Genomic DNA, 19498 nt, shown 5'->3' with positions numbered 1-19498 from the left:
AGTCGCTCTCTCTCTTCCCCCCCAGTCGCTCTCTCTCTTCCCCCCCAGTCGCTCTCTCTCTTCCCCCCCAGTCGCTCTCTCTCTTCCCCCCCCAGTCGCTCCCTCTCTCTCTTCCAACAACAACATGCCCTCAAAAAAGCCTCGGCACCGCCGGGCACCCCTAGCTAGTATATATATAATTGCTCTTCTGTCTGTCTGTCCGTTCTCTATACATTCGAAAGTTATAGAGCGTACCTACACACGGTTACATCAAAAGAAAGATTACGATTCCGGAACGGTCATAAGCGTATTTACTTTTCCGTCAGACAAAAATCGTGCCCACGGTATCCAAAAAACTTTCAAAATTCCGCTCATTAAATGGGAAATGTTCTGCTCATTTGCTCATTAGCATTGAGTGACGTGAAGGTTGACCAATCGTGCGGTCGAACGACCGGACAGTTGACCAACGGTTGACCAATCGCTGCGTCACGGGGGGGGTTCATTGCGCGTGCGGGCGGGCCATCCTACAGTTGAGTGTTGAGTGACTTGACGATTGACCAATCCTACAGTTCAGTGACCTGATGGTTGACCAATCGGTGCGTGTGTGGGCGGGCCTTATCATTCAGAACTGAGGTGAGTGGCCGCCATCTTGATTCTTCACGATTTTTTTCCCACACTTTCTGTGTGTTAGGGAACTAAGGAAAAGAACAATTTATTTCAGTTTTAAATTGTATTTAGGAACAGTTAGAAATGAAGTGATCCCCTGCCCTTCGCCCGGAGGCTCGCCTACTTTGACGGCCATTTCGAGCGGCTGTGCGGGCGCCGGGCATGGCCTAGCAGCCCGGGAAGCCTGGGCCTTGACTTGAGCGGATTCCCGGCACGATGCCGCTGCCCCCTGGGCCCGAGGCGGACGCCGATCGATTTGTTTTAGTCGCCTGTTTAGACAATGCCCAGAACCTGCTGAAGGCCGTTCATTTCCATGACCAGGTCACCGTCTTCACCTCGGCCAACGGCATTCAGGGCTCGGCTCAGTTTGCGGCTGCGGCCCGGGGACTCACTCGGGCTTTCACCCCTTCGGCCCGTTCCCGGGGCTCCCCGCGGCGTCGACCGCGCCGCCCGAGAGCCTGACCCAAAGCCACCAGGTGACCGGCCGCGGCGGGCCGTGCCGGGAGCCGCCGCGCACAAAACTTCCCCGCGTCATCAACAGCCCCGCCCCAGAGCCCGACCCAAAGCCATGTGAGCGGCCGCGGCGGCCCAGTCTCTCTTTCTCTCACACTCCCAATCTCTCTCTCTCTCACACTCCCAATCTCTCTCTCTCTCACGCTCCCAGTCTCTCTCTCTCACACTCCCAATCTCTCTCTGTCTCTCACTCCCAATCTCTCTCTGTCTCTCACTCCCAATCTCTCTCTCTCTCTCACTCCCAATCTCTCTCTCTCACACTCCCAATCTCTCTCTCACACTCCCAATCTCTCTCTCTCTCTCACACTCCCAATCTCTCTCACACTCCCAATCTCTCTCTCTCTCACACTCCCAATCTCTCTCTCTCTCACACTCCCAATCTCTCTCTCTCACACTCCCAATCTCTCTCTCTCTCACACTCCCAATCTCTCTCTCACTCCCAGTCTCTCTCTCTCACACTCCCAATCTCTCTCACACTCCCAGTCTCTCTCTCTCTCTCTCACACTCCCAATCTCTCCCTCTCTCTCACACTCCCAATCTCTCTCTCTCTCACACTCCCAATCTCTCCCTCTCTCTCTCACTCCCAATCTCTCCCTCTCTCACACTCCCAGTCTCTCTCTCTCACACTCCCAATCTCTCTCTCTCACACTCCCAATCTCTCTCTCTCACACTCCCAATCTCTCTCTCTCACACTCCCAAACTCTCTCTCTCTCACTCCCAATCTCTCTCTCTCTCACACTCCCAGTCTCTCTCACACACTCCCAATCTCTCTCTCTCACACACTCCCAGTCTCTCTCTCTCACACTCCCAATCTCTCACTCTCACACTCCCAATCTCTCTCTCTCTGACACTCCCAATCTCTCTCTCTCACACTCCCAATCTCTCTCACTCTCACACTCCCAATCTCGCTCTCTCTCACACTCCCAATCTCTCTCTCTCTCTCACACTCCCAATCTCTCTCTCTCTCACACTCCCAATCTCTCTCTCTCTCACACTCCCAATCTCTCTCTGTCTCTCACTCCCAATCTCTCTCTGTCTCTCACTCCCAATCCCTCTCTCTCTCACTCCCAATCTCTCTCTCACACTCCCAGTCTCTCTCTCTCTCACACTCCCAATCTCTCTCTCTCACACTCCCAATCTCTCTCTCTCACACTCCCAATCTCTCTCTCTCACACTCCCAATCTCTCTCTCTCTCACACTCCCAATCTCTCTCTCTCTCACACTCCCAATCTCTCTCTCTCTCACACTCCCAATCTCTCTCTCTCACTCCCAATCTCTCTCTCACTCCCAGTCTCTCTCTCTCACACTCCCAGTCTCTCTCTCTCTCTCACACTCCCAATCTCTCCCTCTCTCTCACACTCCCAATCTCTCTCTCTCTCACACTCCCAGTCTCTCTCTCTCTCACACACTCCCACTCTCTCTCTCTCACACTCCCAGTCTCTCTCTCTCACACACTCCCAGTCTCTCTCTCTCTCACTCCCAGTCTCTCTCTCTCACACTCCAGGTCTCTCTCTCTCTCACACACTCCTACTCTCACTCTCTCTCTCTCTCATTCCCAGTCTCTGTCTCTCTCTCTCACTCCCAGTCTCTCTTTCTCACACACTCCCAATCTCTCTCTCTCACACTCCCAGTCTCTCTCTCTCTCTCTCACTTCCAGTCTCTCTCTCTCTCTCTCACTTCCAGTCTCTCTCTCTCTCTCTCACTTCCAGTCTCTCTCTCTCTCACACTCCCAATCTCTCTCTCTCTCACACTCCCAGTCTCTCTCTCTCTCACACTCCCAATCTCTCTCTCACACTCCCAATCTCTCTCTCTCACACTCCCAATCTCTCTCTCTCTCACACTCCCAATCTCTCTCTGTCTCTCACTCCCAATCTCTCTCTGTCTCTCACTCCCAATCCCTCTCTCTCTCACTCCCAATCTCTCTCTCACACTCCCAGTCTCTCTCTCTCTCTCACTCCCAATCTCTCTCTCACACTCCCAGTCTCTCTCTCTCTCACACTCCCAATCTCTCTCTCTCACACTCCCAATCTCTCTCTCTCACACTCCCAATCTCTCTCTCTCTCACACTCCCAATCTCTCTCTCTCTCACACTCCCAATCTCTCTCTCTCTCACACTCCCAATCTCTCTCTCTCACTCCCAATCTCTCTCTCACTCCCAGTCTCTCTCTCTCACACTCCCAGTCTCTCTCTCTCTCTCACACTCCCAATCTCTCCCTCTCTCTCACACTCCCAATCTCTCTCTCTCTCACACTCCCAGTCTCTCTCTCTCTCACACACTCCCACTCTCTCTCTCTCACACTCCCAGTCTCTCTCTCTCACACACTCCCAGTCTCTCTCTCTCTCACTCCCAGTCTCTCTCTCTCACACTCCAGGTCTCTCTCTCTCTCACACACTCCCACTCTCACTCTCTCTCTCTCTCATTCCCAGTCTCTCTCTCTCTCTCTCACTCCCAGTCTCTCTTTCTCACACACTCCCAATCTCTCTCTCTCACACTCCCAGTCTCTCTCTCTCACACTCGGTCTCTCTCTCTCTCTCACTTCCAGTCTCTCTCTCTCTCTCTCACTTCCAGTCTCTCTCTCTCTCTCTCACTTCCAGTCTCTCTCTCTCTCACACTCCCAATCTCTCTCTCTCTCACACTCCCAGTCTCTCTCTCTCTCACACTCCCAATCTCTCTCTCACACTCCCAATCTCTCTCTCTCTCACACTCCCAATCTCTCTCACACTCCCAAACTCTCTCTCTCTCTCACACTCCCAATCTCTCTCTCTCTCACACTCCCAGTCTCTCTCACACACTCCCAATCTCTCTCTCTCACACACTCCCAGTCTCTCTCTCTCACACTCCCAATCTCTCACTCTCACACTCCCAATCTCTCTCTCTCTGACACTCCCAATCTCTCTCTCTCACACTCCCAATCTCTCTCACTCACACTCCCAATCTCTCTCTCTCTCACACACTCCCAATCTCTCTCTCTCACACTCCCAATCTCTCTCTCTCTCACACTCCCAATCTCTCTCTCTCTCTCACACTCCCAATCTCTCTCTCTCTCACACTCCCAATCTCTCTCTCTCTCACACTCCCAATCTCTCTCTCTCACTCCCAGTTTCTCTCTCTCTCACACTCCCAATCTCTCTCTCTCACACTTCCAGTCTCTCTCTCTCTCTCACTCCCAATCTCTCTCTCTCTCACACTCCCAATCTCTCTCTCTCTCATACTCCCAATCTCTCTCTCTCTCACACTCCCAGTCTCTCTCTCTCACTCCCAGTCTCTCTCTCTCTCACTCCCAGTCTCTCACACTCCCAGTCTCTCTCTCTCTCACACACTCCCACTCTCTCTCTCTCACACTCCCAGTCTCTCTCTCTCTCACACACTCCCAGTCTCTCTCTCTCACACTCCAGGTCTCTCTCTCTCTCTCACACACTCTCACTCTCTCTCTCTCACATTCCCAGTCTCTCTCTCTCTCTCTCACTCCCAGTCTCTCTTTCTCACACACTCCCAATCTCTCTCTCTCACACTCCCAGTCTCTCTCTCTCACACTCGGTCTCTCTCTCTCTCTCACTTCCACTCTCTCTCTCTCTCTCTCACTTCCACTCTCTCTCTCTCTCTCACTTCCACTCTCTCTCTCTCTCTCACTCTCTCTCTCTCTTTCTCTCTCTCTCCCACTCCCAGTCTCTCTCTCTTCCCCCCAATCTCTCTCTCTTCTCCCCCCAGTCTCTCTCTCTCTCTCTCCTCCCCCCAGTCTCTCTCTCTCTCTCTCTCCCCGTCTCTCTCTCTCTCTCTCTCTCTCTCACCCCGTCTCTCTCTCTCCTTCCCTCACACTCTCTCTCTCTCTCTCTCTCTCTCCTTCCCCCTCTCTCTCTCTCTCTCTCTCTCCTTTCCTCTCTCTCTCGCTCTCCTTCCCCCTCTCTCTCTCTCTCCTTCCCTCTCTCTCTCTCTCTCTCCTTCCCTCTCTCTCTCCTTCCCTCTCTCTCTCTCTTTCCCTCTCTCTCTTCCCCCCAGTCACTCCCTCTCTCTCTTCCAACAACAACATGCCCTCAAAAAAGCCTCGGCACCGCCGGGCACCCCCAGCTAGTATAATATAAAACTCTAGGTTTATCTAATCTATATCACAAAATTAAAGCACACAAGCCAGATTACACCAACTGTTTGTCTATGAATTTTAAAGTATTAACTATCAACATTTTGCCTTACTGTTCCTTCTAGATGTCCTTTATGGTTAGAGGTCTGAAATAGTATTTTGATATTGTTGAGGGAGATGGCTGATCGGGGGAAGGCAGCAGCAGCCAACTTCCTGGCACCGTGGGTGGTTCTGCTGTACAGGACGGGAGGAAAAAGAGCGGGAGAGCTATAGTGATAGGGGATTCTATTGTAAGGGGAATAGATAGGCGTTTCTGCGGTCGCAAACGAGACTCCAGGATGGTATGTTGCCTCCCTGGTGCAAGGGTCAAGGATGTCTCGGAGCGGCTGCAGGGCATTCTGGAGGGGGAGGGTGAACAGCCAGTTGTCGTGGTGCATATAGGTACCAACGATATAGGTAAAAACTGGGATGAGGTCCTAAAAGCTGAATGTAGGGAGTTAGGAGGTAAATCAAAAAATAGGACCTCAAAGGTAGTAATCTCAGGATTGCTACCAGTGCCATGTGCTAGTCAGAGTAGAAATAGAAGGATATTTCAGATGAATACGTGGCTAGAGGAATGGTGCAAGGGGGAGGGATTCAAATTCCTGGGACATTGGAACCGGTTCTGGGGAGGTGGGACCAGACAGAGGAAAGGGAAGCAAGGATAGAAGCAAAAGACAGGAAGGAGAAAAGCAAAAGTGGCAGTCAGAGAAATCAAGGGTGTAAATCAAACATGGCCACAGTAAATAATAATTCTAAAAGGTCTAAGAGTGTTAAAAAAACAAGCCTGAAGGCTTTATGTCTTAATGCGAGGAGCATTCGTAATAAGGTGGATGAATTAGCTGCGCAAATAGATGTAAACGGATATGAAATAATTGGGATTACAGAGACATGGCTCCAGGGTGACCAAGGCTGGGAATTCAACATCCAGGGGTATTCAATATTCAGGAAAGACAGGCAAAAAGGAAAAGGAGGTGGGGTAGCATTGCTGGTTAAAGAGGAGATTAACACAATAGTAAGGAAGGATATTATCTCTGATGATGTGGAATCTGTATGGGTAGAGCTGAGAAATACTAAGGAGCAGAAAATGTTAGTGGGAGTTGTATACAGACCCCCAAACAGTAATGCTAAGGTTGGGGATGGCATTAAACGGGAAATTAGAGACCTGTGCAATAAGGGCACAGCAGTTATCATGGGTGACTTTAATCTACATATAGATTGGGCTAACCAAATTAGTAACAATACTGTGGAGGAGGAATTCCTGGAGTGTATACGGGATGGACCAATATGTTGAGGAACCAACTAGAGATCAGGCCATCTTAGACTGGGTATTATGTAATGAGAAAGGATTAATTAGCAATCTTGTTGTGCGAGGCCCCTTGGGGCGGAGCGATCATAAAATGATAGAATTCTTCATAAGATGGAGAGTGAAGTATTTGACTCAGAGACTAGGCTCCTGAATTTAAATAAAGGAAACTACGATGGTATGAGGCACAAATTGGCTAGGATGGATTGGGGAACGTTACTTAAAGGGTTGATGGTGGATAGGCAATGGCAAACATTTAAAGATCGCATGGATGAACTACAGAATTTGTTCATTCCTGTTTGGCATAAAAATAAAACAAAAACGGTGACTCAACCGTGGCTAACAAGGGAAATTAGGGATAGTATAAGATCCAAGGAGAGGACATATAAATTGGTCAGAAAAAGCAACAAACCTGAGGACAGGGAGCAGTTTAGGATTCAGCAAAGGAGGACAAAGGGATTAATTAAGAGGGGGAAAATAGAGTATGAGAGAAAGCTTGCAGGGAACATAAAAACTGACTGTAAACGCTTCTATAGATATGTGAAGAGAAAAAGATTGGTGAAGTCAAGCGTAGGTCCCTTGCAGTCAGAATCAGGGGAATTTATAATGGGGAACAAAGAAATGGCAGACCAATTAAATACATACTTTGGTTCTGTCTTCACAAAGGAGGACACAAATAACCTCCCAGAGCAGTCAGGGAACATAGGGTCTAATGAGAGGGAGGAACTGAATGAAATCAGTATTTGTAGGGAAATGGTGTTCGGGAAATTGACGGGATTGAAGGCCGATAAATCCCCAGGGCCTGATAATCTACATCCTAGGGTACTTAAGGAAGTGGCCCTAGAAATAGTAGATGCATTGCTGGTCATCTTTCAAAATTCTATAGACTCTGGAACAGTTCCCATGGATTGGAGGGTAGCTAATGTAACCCCACTATTTAAAAAAATTGGAGAGAGAAAACGGGGAATTATAGACTGGTAAGCCTGACATCGGTAGTGGGGAAAATGCCAGAGTCCATTATAAAAGATGTAATAGCTGAGCACTTGGAAAACAGTGGCAGGATCGGACAAAGTCAACATGGATTTACGAAAGGTAAATCGTGCTTGATTAATCTGCTGGAATTTTTTGAGGATGCAACTGGTAGAATAGATAAGGGAGAACCAGTGGATGTGGTGTATTTGGACTTTCAGAAGGCTTTCGATAAGGTCCCACATAAGAGATTAGCGTGTAAAGTTAAAGCACATGGGACTGGAGGTAAGGTACTGACTTGGATAGAGAACTGGTTGGCAAACAGGAAGCAAAGAGTTGGAATAAACGGGTCTTTCTCCGAGTGGCAGGCAGTGACTAGTGGGGTACCGCAGGGATCGGTCCTTGGACCCCAGCTATTCACAATATATATTAATGATCTAGACGAGGGAACTAGATGTAATATCTCCAAGTTTGCAGACGACACAAAGCTGGGTGGGCGTGTGTGCTGTGAGGAGGATGCCGAGAAACTCCAGTATGATTTGGACAGGTTGGGTGATTGGGCAGATGCATGGCCGATGCAGTATAATCTGGATAAATGCGAGGTTATCCACTTTGGTGGCAAAAGCAGGAAGGCAGATTATTATCTGAATGGCAATAGATTGGGAGAAGGGGAAGTGCAACGAGACCTGGTTGTCCTTGTGCACCAGTCGCTGAAGGTAAGCATGCAGGTGCAGCAGGCGGTTAAGAAGGCAAATGGTATGTTGGCCTTCATAGCGAGAGGATTCAAGTACAGGAGCAAGGATGTCTTGCTGCAGTTGTACAGGGCCTTGGTGAGACCACACCTTGAGTATTGTGTGCAGTTTTGGTCGCCTTATCTGAGGAAGGATGTTCTGAATTTGGATGATCAGCCATGATCTTATTAAATGGCGGAGCAGGCTCGAGGGGACAAATGGCCTACTCCTGCTCCTATCTTCTATGTTGAGGAAGAATACAAAATATAAATTATTTCAAAAGTTCCTTAAGAGATGTTCACAGGAGTTCTTTACATTTATTGTCAGATGGACAGACTTCCACAGTCTCATATGGCCCAGAAATTCGGGTCGGCGGCTTTCCGCGGGTGTAAGCCGTTGTGCTGTGGGCCCGCGTGGCATTCCGATCCTGGGCCTGATCGAACTGCCGGCGTGCAGTGCTTGCGCATCGCAGGGGCGCAGTTAGTTCGATGCGTCCCCTGGGATCACGTGGGCCATGGGGAGCCAATCGGAGCAGGGAATGCTTCATTCATAAGTTTGTCAGGAAGAGTTGTCAAAACCTAGAAATACTACGGGCCCCAAAACATCACTAAATCTTCAAATACATTTTTTTTTAAATCACATTTTTTAATTAAACTATAAATTACATGAAATAACTATTTTAAACAATAATTTACATTTTTGAAAAAAATAATTTTATTTTCTAACGAGGCTAAAAATAAACTTACCTTTCTTTAAAGTATTTAAAAATAATAAACCTGTGGAAAAAATGTTTTAATTTTAATTAATTCACCACTTACCTTGTAAAAAGCAGGCCTTACGACTGCTTTTTAAATGTGTAACTTCTGGAGACTTACCCTCCCGGAGAAACCTGCAAAAAAAAGTAAGTTTGATGCACACACACTGCCTCTCCTGCACACGCGTTCGACCTCTGAACCCCTTCTTTCAGGGGAACGGAAGTGCTGGTTTCCCGCGCATGCGCAGTGCATGCAGGAAACCGGCACTTCCATTGGGCCAACGGGTGAGTACCCCGTGCGTACTCACCCATGGAGACCTGAATTTCTGGGCCACTAACTCTTTTTCTAGGCTTGTTTTTGAGTTCTCTGCCAGATATATGTGTAACTAAAAGAAATACATTACAATATATATATATGAAAATTAAACAATGGCAACATTTCAAAGTGCAAAGTTTCACTAACCTTACATGTAATATGCAAGAGAACACAACAACGTCACAAAAACACACATGGACAGACTGGACACAAAGCAGATGCTGCAATTTACCATGAGCACTGTCCCCAGCTGCATTTTAAATGTACTCCTTTAACTACACTATGTAAAGATTTCCTTTGTCTTGGGTCTTGAAGGTGAATACATACATAATACTGTGTGGAAAATAGTTAGCTCTAGAGGGAGGGGAGACTCGCCTCTGTTTATGTGAAAATTACCTATAAAAAAAATGTCTCGTGAGTACCTCCAGTTTGTGAAATTATAATGTGGGCAAGTTTTCCACAGTGAAAAGGAACAGAGTTCATTGATTTTCCACAGACAACCACGGGGTGTCATGCCTGACCAGAATTCCAAAGGACTTTGTTTCAGTCCTGACCTAGGAACCTACAGACCAGGCACACATTGGGCTGTTATATCTGTACGTAGATTTTGTTCTTGTTTTATTTTCACTACGATGTTCTTTATCTCTTTGGCGATAAATAACAGGACAGTGCAGAGTCTCCATGCAGCATCTTCCTCCCGCTTTGTTTTGGACAAACATTATTTGGTTTTCTATGAACATCCTTTGAAAACTGGAATGGCAGTTTCATTTGTGCTACACACATTATCACCATACTCTGTGCTGATGCTGCAGCCACCATGCAACCCTTATTTGGAAGAATGCACAACATAGAACAATTAGTGTATGTGGATGTATCTGTGAAATGTTATCAGGTCAGTGTCCAGAATGAGCTGGACAGGGAGGGAATGGCGGCAGGGGCGGTGGGGTGGGGAGTGGTGGGAAGGGGTGGGTTATGGCCAGATCAGGATGGTGGGATAGCAGATTGAAAAGGGGTGGGGTCAGAGAGATCCAGGCGGTACGATAGTAGTGGGACAGGAGGTGAGATAGGTTCAGCACAGAGTAAGGAATCATGGCTCGCATTCTAATGTCTGCTTTGCTACTGATGAAAATTACTTAAAAACCTTAATAATTGATCAGTGCTTACACATCATGGGACAGGAACAAGTTTTATAAACAGGGTTTTGAAGCTCAGTGGACTTGATCCCCACAACAGAATTTTTTTTTTTTTATTCACGGGAATGTGGGTGTCGGTGGTATTTATTGCCCAACCCTAATTGCCCTTGAGAAGGTGGTGGTGAACCACCTTCTTGAACCGCTGCAGTCTGTGTGGTGAAGGCATTCCCACAGTACTGTTAGGGAGGGAGTTCCAGGATTTTGACCCAGCGACAATGAAGGAAAGCGATATATTTCCAAGTCAGGATGATGGGCCATTTGGGACTGAGATGGGGGGGAATTTCTTCACCCAGCGAGTGGTGAACGTGCGGAATTCTCTACCACAGAAGGCAGTTGAGGCCAATTCATTAAATATATTCAAGAAGGAGTTGGATATATTTCTTAAGGCTAAAGGGATCAAGGGATATGGGGAGAAAGCAGGGACAGGGTACTGAATTTGGATGATCAGCCATGATCTCATTAAATGGCAGAGCAGGCTCGAGGGGCCAAATGGCCTACTCCTGCTCCTATCTTCTATGTTTCTATGTGTGACTTGGAGGGGAACTTGCAGGTTCCCATGCGCCTGCTGCCCTTGTCCTTCTAGGTGGAAGAGGTCGCAGGTTTGGGAGATGCTGTCGAAGAAGCCTTGGCGAGTTGCTGCAGTGCACCTTGTAGATGGTACACACGGCAGCCATGGTACGCCGGTGGTGGAGGGAGTGAATGTTTAAGGTGGTGGATGGGGTGTCAATCAAGCGGGCTGCTTTGTCCTGGATGGTGTCGAGCTTCTTGATTGTTGTTGGAGCTGCACTCATCCAGGCAAGTGGAGAGTATTCCATCACACTCCTTACTTGTGCCTTGTAGATGGTGGAAAGGCTTTGGGGAGTCAGGAGGTGAGACACTCGCCACAGAATACCCAGCCTCTGACCTGCTTTTGTAGCCACAGTATTTATGTGGCTGGTCCAGTTAAGTTTCTGGTCAATGGTGACCCCCCCAGGATGTTGATGGTGGGAGATTTGGCGATGGTAATGCCGTTGAATGTCAAAGGGCGGTGGTTAGACTCTCTCTTATTGGAGATAGTCATTGCCTGGCACTGGTGTGGCGCGAATGTTACTTGCCACTTACCAAGCCAAGCCTGAATGTCGTCCAGGTCTTGCTGCGGGTGGGCACGGACTGCTTCATTACCTGAGGAGTTGCGAATGGAACTGAACACTCTGCAATCATCAGTGAACATCCCCACTTCTAACTCTATGATGGAGGGAAGGTCATTGATGAAGCAGCTGGAGATGGTTGGATCTTGGTCACTGCCCTGAAAAACTCCTACAGTGATGTCCTGGAGCTGAGATGATTGGCCTCCAAAAACCAGAACCATCTTCCTTTGTGCTAGTTGTGACGCCAGCCAGTGGAGAGTTTTCCCCCCGATTCCCATTGACTTCAATTTTACTAGGGCTCCTTGATGCCATACTCGGTCAAATGCTGCCTTGATGTCAAGGTCAGTCACTCTTACCTCACCTCTGGACTTTGGCTCTTTTGTCAATTTTTGGACCAAGGCTGTAATGAAGTCTGGAGCCGAGTGGTCCATGCGGAACCCAAACTGAGCATTGGTGAGCAGGTTATTGGTGAGTAAACTCCACTTGATAGCACTGTTGACAACACCTTCCATCACTTTGTTGATGGGGCGGTAATTGGCTGGTTTGGATTTGTCCTGCTTTTTGTGGACAGGACATACCTGGGCAACATTCCAGATTGTCGGGTAGATGCCAGCGTTGTCGCTGTACTGGAACAGCTTGGTTAGAGGGGAGGCTAGTTCTGAAGCACAAGTCTTCAGCATGACAGCCGGGATATTATCGGGGCCTATAGCCTTTGCTGTAACCAGAACTTTCAGCCATTTCTTGCTATCACATGGAGTGAATCAAATTGACTGAAGATTGACTTCTGTGATAGTGGGGACCTCAGGAGGAGGCCAAGGTGAATTATCCACTCAGCACTTCTGGCTGAAGATGGTTGCGAACACTTCAGCCTGGTTTTTTGCTGGGCTCCGCCGTCATTAAGGATGGAGATGTTCATGGACCCTTGTCCTTATTTGAGCAAATAATTAATGGTGACGCTCCATTGCAGTACTAAGGGATTGTTGCATTGTCAGAGGTGCAGTCCTTTTGATGAGATTTTAAACTGATGCACATGTTCTGTCCACATATTCTGGTGATTCAGGTAAATATTAAAGATCCATGGCACTATTCAGAGAAGAGCAGGGAGAGCAGCCAACATTCATCTCTCAACCAATAACACAGAAACAGATTAACTGGTCATTCATCTCATTTGCTGTTTGTGGGATCTTGCTCTATGCAAATTAGCTGCCATGCATATGTAACAGTGACTTTACTCCAAAGGAATTCAATGGTTGTGAAGCACTTTGGGATATCCTGAGGATGTGATAAGGAGCTATTCAAATGCAAGTTGTTTCTTGTTTCAAGTTTTTCCTTTCTTCCACTAGAACGTTTCAGCCTCCAATTTAAGGAATACCAGGAGAAGGACTGGACCCATGCCCCTGCGTTCATCACACCACTGAAGGACCATACGGTTCACTGTGGCAACGATTGCACCATGAGTTGTGCCATTACTGGCAGTCCAAGGCCGCACATCACCTGGTATAAAGGCAAGGTCCACATCTCCGAGAACCTCAAATATTGGTACACATCCTCAAACGGTGTCTGTACACTAACTATTCCCACTGCAGAATTGAAGGATGCTGATGAGTACACCATTATGGCTGAAAATTCCCTGGGGAAGGTGAAGTGCTCCTGCAAGGTGACTGTCCTTGGTAAGTTACTGCTTACGGTGATTAAAGACAGACATTCACGTCTAAATTATTATAGCTATAGACCAGCACTGGGACTCCTGCCGATTCAGTGCAGTACTGAGCTATGCAGACCAAAAAATTCTAGGTTAAATCCCCGATCTGTGCTGAGTCAAGGGGTTCATGCTGTAGGGGCACTACAATTGGCCTCAGTTCCCCAGGGCAAGGGAAGGGGAAAAAAACATCCAGGATACTCTAATCCTGATCAGTATTCAGTGATCCCTGCTGGAAAGTGCACATGCATGGATGTTGGATAAATCCAGGATCAGGCTCAGATCTGATGTCTCCCACAGATGAATGGCTTGTTGACGCTTAATATTTAGCCTCACATTGAAGAACAGGTAAAGTACCAGTAGGCTGAGGTCATCTATGGAACTGTACCACAGCATGAGCCTGCACCTTCAAGAGAGGAGGGGAGAAAACTCGAGAGAGAGAAAATATTAATGCTTCCTTTCAGCCTGTTGCTGAGACTCTGAGTAACCGTAATGGATGTACCGAGAGACATAAACCATATATGCTAAATGAGTTCTCTCATAAATAGGTTAAATCGCCCAGCACTGCACACACTATACCTCTGTTGATTTTGTAGGATAAGAGGCTCCAATTTCACCCCACCCTTTTTCTTGTCAAACATTTCTCATTGGGGCATGCATCTCCTATGACCCTTGTTGCCCTGATTGGGAGTCTAGGCCAATCACACCAAGACTCTCACCTCTTTATTTTGGTTTCAACGCCTCTATGGAAATTCCAATAAACCACTCCACGTGCTCTCTTCAGTGTTGCGATACAGACCCTAAACTCCTTTAATGGACTAACCTATGCCCTATGCTCCCTTCGTCAGCCTGATCTGACTCAACCCTACCCCTGCAGTTCCTTCTAAGGCTTAACCTGCTCAGAATGTGGGTGTTGCTGGCAAAGCCACAATTATTGCTCATCTGTAATTGCCCTTAAAAGGTAATGGTGAGCCTTCTTTTGAATCGTTGCAGTCCTTATGGTCAACGTGCTCCCATGATAGTGTTAGGTCAGGAATTCTGAGGAATGACGAAGGAAGTCAGGGTAGGGTGACTTGGAGGGGAAGTTGGAGGTGATGGTGTTCCTACGGCATTGCTGCTCTTGTCCTTTTCAGTAGTAGGTCACGGGGGAGGAAGTTGCTGTTAAAGTAAACTTGCTGAGATGCTGCAGTGCATCCTGTAGATGGATGCACGTAGGGTGGATATTAAGTTCAGTAGCAGGGACATCAATCAAGTGAACTGCTCTGTCTTGGATGTTGTCATGCTTCACGAGTGTTGGTGCAGCTGCACTCACCCAGGTGAGTGGTGTGTATTCCATCACATTCTTGACTTGTGCCTTCTGGATTGTAGAAAGGCTTTGAGGGATCACAAGGGGGAGCCACTGGTCCCATAATACCCAGCCGCTGCCCTGCTCTTGTTGCCATTGTATTGATATGGCTGCTCCAATTATGATTATGGTCAGAGGTGACCTCCAAGATGTTGATGGTGGGAAAACCCAGTGATGGTGCTGTTGAAGGTCAGGGGACATCATTGTTTTAACTTCTTGTTGGAGATTGTCATTATCTGGTACTTATCTGGTACTTATGTGGTACAAATGTTACCTGCCACATCAGTCCAAGCTTGGATTTTATCCAGGTCCTGCCATAGGCTGCTTCATTATTGGGGGAGTTGTGAGTGGAGTTGTCAGCGAATAGCCCCACTCCTGACCTTACGACAGAGGGAAGGTCATTGAAGCTGAAGATGTTTGGGTCGAGGACATTTCCTTGAGGAAGTCCTGCAGTGATTCCTGTGGCTGCGAAGATTGGCCTCAACAACCACAATCATGTAGAAAATAATTACATACATTTTCCCATCATCTCTTTAAGTGATTCCCGCCCACCCAGACCAAAACTGGATCAACCTGCTGCTCTCTCCCACTGTGACTGAGCCCCAGCTCCTGACCTTGAAGTTGGCTTGAGTCTGGTTGAGACACTGGTTGATACGTGGGGAAGCGGCATTAGTGGGGACATAGTTGTGTTGTGAGATGTTAGCAGCTGGAGAGAGACCCTTTTAATAAATCCTACATAGTGACTGAAATTCTCTTTCTGTCACTGCCACCACATTGAAACCAGACGCCCTCTTGCTTTAAGCACCCAAACCATCTCTCCTCCCACAGCTCACGGGCATTTAATGTGACATCTGGCAGGATCCAAACAAGGAGTTTGGGGAGAATTGGGCTCTGAATGGGAGGCAATGACACATCCAAGGATCTGAGAAGAAAAGGTGGGAATTGGAGTGGGCAGTTGGGTGAAGGGTGAGTTTTTTTGAGGAGTGTATAATGTCATTGGTTTTGAAAGGGAGAGGGACATTACATTATTTACTGCAAAGAATTTACAGCACTGAACAGGCCATTCGGCCCAATAGCTCCATGCTGGTCTTTATGCTCCACACGAGCCTCCTTCCACCCTTCTTCATCTAACCCCATCAACATATCCTTCGAATCATTTCTCCCTCGTGTGCTTATCTAGCTTCCCCTTAAATGCAGCTATACTATTCGCCTCAACTACTCCTTGTGGTAGTGAGTTCCACATTCTAACCACCCTCTAGATAAATTCTCCTAAATTCCTATTGGAGATATTAATTACTATTTTATATTTATGGCCCCGAGTTCTGGTCTCACCCGCAAGTGGAAACGTCTTCTCTACATCTACCCTAACAAACCCTTTCATAATCTTAAAGACCTCTATCAGGTCACCCCTCAATCTTCTCTTTTCTGGAGAAAAGAGCCTCAGCCTGTTCAATCTTCACTGATAGGTATAACCTCTCCGTTCTGGTATTGTTCTAGTAAATCTTTTTTGAACCTTCTCCAATGCCTCTATGATCTTTTTATAATGTGGAGATCAGAACGTTGTCTGAGAAAATGGAGTCATTGACAATATTAGTGAGTATGAGGGCTTGAAGAGAAGGTGGTTAAACAGGGCCTCATTGAAAATGGAATAGATAAGATAAATCCCGCTTATCACTTCAAAATTAGCCAGGAAAGTAGGAACAGAGAACATAAATAGGAATGAATTGAAAGCACATTTGGAATAGATATCAGGAAAGATTTTAGTCAAAGAGTAATAAATCTTTGGAATAATCTAATATACAAGTAAATAGAAACAAAAATATTGGTATTGTACAAAATACAATTAGCTTCCATGACAGGGGAGTTAATATACTCAAAGGATAAGCTCCAATGGCCTTTCTCACCTCTGATTTCTCCATTTTTATTAACAGAATAGAATGAATCAACAGAGACAGAGAAAGAAAAAATAAAATGAGTTAGAGATAGAGAGAGAGAAAAAGAAAAAGAATGAATCAGAGATAGACATGAAAGAGAGGGAGGTAAAGAGAGAATGAAGCAAGAATTAAATTCTGACTCTGCTGTTTTACAGAAAAAGGAGTTACCATCATCCAGAATACTGTTGGAGAAAATCTACGTAGGAGTAAGCATATCATGTGAGTTCAGACTGTGCCTCAGCGAAGACCGGTGTAGATTGAGACTACCCATTTGCTGCCATTGTGAAGATCGAGCTTACTATCAGAGAAGCAATTTTTGTTGGACATAATGAATTGGATGAATGTGCATCATTTCCAAACTGTCTGCTGATTGTCTTTTAATGTCCTTGAATCACTTTCAGAGCTAGGGACAAGACTGTGCTCATCATCCATGTCAATATTTAACCTCTGTGACTTTCTGAAGGAGCTAATTCCTGAGACAGTAATGGTCGAAAAGCTGCATGTTACTTATGAGCATAATTTCTATTATATATTTTGGTCTAAGGTGACACCATGTTTTAAAACTGAGATGAAATACATAACTTAGTAGCTAGTTATAGCTTCTTAAATGTAAAATTGAGACGCTTGCAGGAAAAATAGTTTATTCCCAAAATTCTCTATCAAGTGACAAAAGACTCACCGTGGTAGAGAAATTCACCAGTAATATTGCATCTCTTCACCACTACTGGTGAGGGATAACTTTCTCGCTCTGTCCTGCTTTGCATTCTGGGAAGGATGACAAAATTTGTGCCAGTGCACTGAAAAACTTTATGAATTAAATAAATATTAAACATTGGATAAATAGCTCTTGTTTTTGAGCAATAATTATCCAGAAAGTTTTGTTGGAATGCTGGAGGGCACAAATGGCAACAAAAATTCCATCCTTCCCAGAAAGATTTGCATAACAGAAAACCACTGTCTCCACCAGCAGTGACTGGAAGATATAGTTGGATGATTTTTAAAATCTGTTCAAAATTACAAATAGAAACACAATGTTAAAATCCTACTGTGATAAACTCCAACAACATAAGAAATTAAGTACAGAATATGACTTATTATTAAATTAATCTGTGGAAAACTATTGCTTACCAGACATGGTGAAGTCACCCACCTTCAACCAATCAGAATATCTCTATGGATAGCACCTGTTGCATTTCTGGCCACTGTTTGTTTCCTGTAGCATCTGAGACAATTGGCATCAGATGGGCAATCTTGTTCTACAGAGCTCAGCCGTAGCCTGTTATGTTGTTTCTGTGGTAGTCCTTTGCAGACCGGTGTGAAGGAACTGTGTCACGTGCTTTTGTTAGTGCTCTTCGGTAGGAAGGCATAGACACAGTGCTGATGGTAACCATTTATGTCTGTTTGAACTACAGGTAGAAAAAGCATGCAATTACTTTTGCTTTCCCAGTGATACTCATGCTTCAGTCAAGTGCTTCTGTTTAAGTTAGACAATAAATGAAAAGAAAAAGATAGGTTTGCTCACTATCGTTGTCCATTCACTTCAGCTATGACCCCTCCATCCCCTTTCCTCCAGGTTGTCTGGAAATTTGGGCACCTGTTGAAGGACTTTAGAATCTGGTCTTGAAATTGCATAGTAGACAATCCTCTTGATCCTGATTAAGGCCCATTTTCTGTTGGAGGTTCTCCAAAGTGGAGTATTGGGCAATAAAACAAAGGGCGGAGCTTTCAACGTCAGCAGAGGTGTATAACAGGGGCTGGTGGATCGGCTGCCCATTGTAAAACCTGCATGATTTTTTGTTTCCATTAATGTCATGGTGGGATGTATAACAGGCGGCCGGTCTGCTACCGCCCATTTTACAACATTGGGCCAACGTTGAAAGTTCTGCCCATAGCTTCATTATTGAAGTCAACTAATTGGCTGACTGTACAGAAACAATTAAATCTTGGCCTCCTCTATTTCCATGAAGGGAATCTCAATTACTGCGTCGACAGTGAGTTATTATGGAGATGGGGAACCCCAGAGCATTGTAGAGAGCAGATGCCATTGGAACCCCTCTTACCATTCTTTACATTGTCTCCTTGTGGCCCCTTACACAAATTAAAATCTCTGTAAAGTTTGCTATTCTTTTCAACATCCTGATCTAGACAAATGGGTCTGTAGTTTCCGGAATTATGGTAAGATATCTAGGGACTTCAATGGGATATGACACTGACCTGATTCGATGTCGTTAAGCATTTTCTCCTACTTTAGGCTGTGTTTTTCCCTGTAGATTTGCTATCATTAGACAACAATTTTAGATACCTGCTGGTCACTGAAGCTGGAAAACAGACCTGATTTAATGAAAATGAAAAATAAATCATTGTTATCCCTTTCCTTTGTGAGTGTTTATTTGTGTTTATCTCCAATGTAGCTGAATCTATCTTTAGCACAGTTCCATACATTGTCCATAAAATGTCTCTTAGTCAGACCTCATAAGCTGCACTTCAGCCCTGTGACTGGTTAAGCGACTGGCTGCTACTGCTCTGATCTGAGACAATTGAACCCTATCTCAGAGAGAGGAGAGATCTTCATCTATTCTACTTTAGAGAAATAGCAAATCAAATACCAGGAATTCAATGGAGTGAAGGCTTGAACCACCAAACTACCTGCCCCATTGTTTAGGTGAGAAACCAAGGTTAAGGGCCATTGCTCTTAGTACTGGATCACATGGATGAAAATGAGGCAAATAAGGAGGTGTAGGAACAGAGGTTCCTATCAAAAAGACTGAGTTCGACTCAGGTAATTAAATTAATGAACTTTAATGAAAACAAACGAGTTTAAACTGGAAACTGCTAGGACACATCAATAACA

The 19498-nt window shown here is 46.0% G+C and overlaps 1 protein-coding gene across 1 annotated transcript in view; it reads left to right on the top strand.

The window, feature by feature from the left end:
- The window catches only part of LOC147106643 (immunoglobulin superfamily member 22-like), a 144516-nt gene extending 125495 nt beyond the window's left edge, over nt 1-19021 (top strand). The window contains exons 23-24 of the mRNA XM_086007661.1: nt 13013-13339; nt 16803-19021. Coding sequence (XP_085863787.1) covers nt 13013-13339; nt 16803-16870 — 395 coding nt within the window. The 3' untranslated portion in view covers nt 16871-19021. The remainder of the gene's footprint in view (nt 1-13012; nt 13340-16802) is intronic.
- Nucleotides 19022-19498: the final 477 nt, after the last annotated feature.

Source organism: Somniosus microcephalus, chromosome 15, assembly GCF_052327205.1.
Source record: "Somniosus microcephalus isolate GS21.2 chromosome 15, FLI_Smic_1.0, whole genome shotgun sequence".
NCBI classification, from domain to species: Eukaryota; Metazoa; Chordata; class Chondrichthyes; order Squaliformes; family Somniosidae; genus Somniosus; species Somniosus microcephalus.
The sequence above is the reverse complement of the archived record's forward strand: the minus strand, read 5'-3'. Positions and strand labels throughout refer to the sequence as shown.